This window comes from Asparagus officinalis, chromosome 3 (genome assembly GCF_001876935.1).
Source record: "Asparagus officinalis chromosome 3, Aspof.V1, whole genome shotgun sequence".
Taxonomy (NCBI): Eukaryota; Viridiplantae; Streptophyta; class Magnoliopsida; order Asparagales; family Asparagaceae; genus Asparagus; species Asparagus officinalis.
The window spans coordinates 6,325,027-6,328,167 of NC_033796.1; the positions used below are offsets into that span (position 1 = coordinate 6,325,027).

Consider the following 3,141-nt stretch of genomic DNA (forward strand, 5'->3'; position numbering starts at 1 on the left):
TTGAAGAAATCCTTGTGAGCCGTTGGATTTTACCCAATGAATTTCATTTAGAGCTGGAGTACGGTCCCTAGCTGATGAACCTATGGATTTTTACCTCTTTTTTTTACGGCAGAAATAGCCGTTAGAAGCTTTATAAAAAGAGGGAGTTCCGAAGACTTTTCAACATGTGAAAAAGCAGGATATTATCTTCTTGTAAATTGGAGAAGAACAATGTTTTCAATTGTGACTGGACAATAGTTTACAAAGACTATAAAATACCCGTCTAGCCAATTCACAATAAATATATCAATGAATTTTCCACGGGCGAAATGGTTTCTCAATTGATTTCCGTGCATTTTCTAATTCAAATACAAAGATTTTCTGTAGAAACAGATAAGCAAAATACAGTTATCACGTACGTCCTCAAATTAAATTAGAGGTTCTCACAACCACATAAACAACGGACAATAACACATAAAAAAACCAAGATTTGTTACATAAAAGCCTTTCCTCATGGAGAGTAAGGGGGGGAATCCCTCGTCACTCTGTTCACTACATTTTGCTGACAAATAGCCAAATCCGACAATGCACATATATAGACACTCATCAGGATAAAAAGGAAAAGTTAAAAAAAAAAAAACCCCTAAATACCCAGAATACATAAGGTCTGCCAAATGCTATCTTAACAAGAAAAGGATTTATACATCAGACTGACCTTCCGAAGCCTTTGTGATGCTGTGCGTGTGGATACAAATCAATCAACAAATATATGGATATAATTACCGTGGTTATATCTACAGATGGAAAGAAGTCTTAGCATCTGAATCATCTACTATGACTTGATGAAACTCCATTATCTTCGGGTAAATGAAAGTGGCTACTGACTCCTAGGCTCTCTGCAAGCCGAAGAATATATGATTGCGTTGATGCAGAGTTTGGAGAAACTGCGTCTGGGAGGCTTGGAAGGCATTCAGGTAGAGACCGGCCATCCTTTTCTGGATAATAGAAGAGGGAAAGCACAGCTCTACAGAAGATAAACCTGATGACAAAACATGAATAAAGAGCATAAGTGAGAACTACGTGCATATGACTAGAGAATAGAGTTGCTGACTAAATAGAAATACAAGGGCTTAAAATGTATTAAGAGCAGAGTGAAAACTATGTGCATATGACTGGAGCATGGATTTGTTGACAGTTAACGTTATGAAACCAGAAGGAAGAAATACGAGGGCTTAAAATGATGTAGGATTATCTGAATGGAAACTCCCTCTCGAATTTATTCAGATCGAGGGACTCAACCGTATCACGGGCTATACTTGGAGGTTTAACTTTAGAGAAGTTACAACCCGTGTCGTGGAAGTCACTTACACCCCCTTAAACTATTTCAAGAACACTTGCAATCTCTGAAGCTCAGGGAAGTTGCGTTTTTAGCCAGCAATAAGAGGACAATTTCGTCTTTGCTTTCAGTATAATCACAGGTAAAAAGCAATTCATCATCATGTGATTCCCATGTGACCTCTAAACCAAAGCAGGAGAAAAAAATTATTGTATGGACTTCAGCAGGTGGAAGAGTTAATAAAATAGTTTGGGGGTGAATATGGCTACACCTCATAATCACGGGGTGTGCCTGCGATTTAACCTTAATTTTATAAGCATATATGAGAAAATATTCACAAGAATGTCTTGGTAGAATTACTTTTTTATTTATGGGGAACAGGTCGTAGCGCAGAAAAAGAAGTCTAGTATGTATAGAAGACATTGCAATATTGAAGGTTTCAATATATTTCCATATTATATTCTGTCAAGTTGATTAATTGTGCATGCAGGTATGAGCGTATATGCATCGATTTTATTCTATATGAAATGCATCATTATCTATCTGAAGCTCCTATAAATAGCCCCACAATTGAGGGTACATAAGTGAACCTCGCTCCGCGGAAATTTCATTCATAGAGGATGATATGCAAATAATTTCTTTTATAGAGTGATGAATAAGAAATGCCACCACGCAAAGCAGGAGTGCAATAAATGTGGAAGGAAACTGGTGTGCTTTTTGGAAGGGATGAATGTCCTTCACTTCTCATGAGAAAGACTTTGCTGGAAACAAAAGCAGCCAACATAATGCAAACAAAAATGGACACATATGGGTTCTCTCCTCACAACAGCTCTCAACACACAAAGGTGAGGGAAAAAAAATAAAACACAATGAACTGCATGTAAAGGTTGATAGCCCTTTCTAAAGCTTCTACAAGTTTGTAATTTGATTTATGTTCTGTTCAGCCAATTTTTGTGGTTAATGCCTCAATGCCAATTTGCTTGCAGTGAGGACACAATTCAGGGTGTCAAGCGGGGAATATTTGATCTAACCCAATTCAATGCAACCTAGAAACAGGTTTAAATTTCATTATCTTGATCAGCTCGGGTCAGTGGCGAAGCCAGGATGTTTGCAAAGCAGGATCCAAACCAAAAGAGGAAAAGAGGTGGAAAGCAAAAGAGAAAATGAGATCTGGTTGAGAATAAATGCTCGAGGCACAAGGAATGCATGCGAATAAGGGCAGAGGGATTGAGGCGGATAAGATGTGACTGGGTCTTTGCTGATAAGGGTGAAGAGAACGCTTGCGAGAAACCCAAATAACACACAATCTAATTACAATCTTTCCGCAACTCACAGGAGGAAAGGAGGGGTTTTGAGAAAGTTTGAGGGATCTTACATTTTATTGCATTGATTTATATCATTAACCAGGTTAGCCTTGGATTTATTTTATTTTATTGGGTGTTTTTGTACATATACCCCTTAGTACATTTGCAAAACTACTCAAATCTCAAATTAAGAAAACTACCCATCAAATCTCAGTATTTGCAAAAATAACCTCAAATCATTAATGTAGGAATAGAATATTCCTTAAATCAACACATTATTAACTTTGATAGGCTAATTTGTAACGAAATGTAAAAATATCAACAGAATAGTCAAGTGTTTATTCACAATATCCAACAAATTTGTTGATTTGTTAATATGAAAGGTATTTCTTTTACAACGTGGATAGTGCAGGGAATAGGTTTGCAAATATTGACATTTAGCGGTTGTTTTGCAAATATGCATAATTTAAAGAATGCGTAAAATAACTTCTTCTTTTTCTGGTTTTGTTTTTTTTGTGGGGA

General features: G+C 36.7%; 1 protein-coding gene across 1 annotated transcript in view; it reads right to left on the reverse strand.

The window, feature by feature from the left end:
- Positions 374 to 3,141, reverse strand: part of LOC109832786 (protein SCAI) — a 14,654-nt gene continuing 11,886 nt past the window's right edge. Inside the window, exon 9 of the mRNA XM_020400196.1 lies at positions 374 to 1,018. Coding sequence (XP_020255785.1) covers positions 805 to 1,018 — 214 coding nt within the window. The 3' untranslated portion in view covers positions 374 to 804. The remainder of the gene's footprint in view (positions 1,019 to 3,141) is intronic.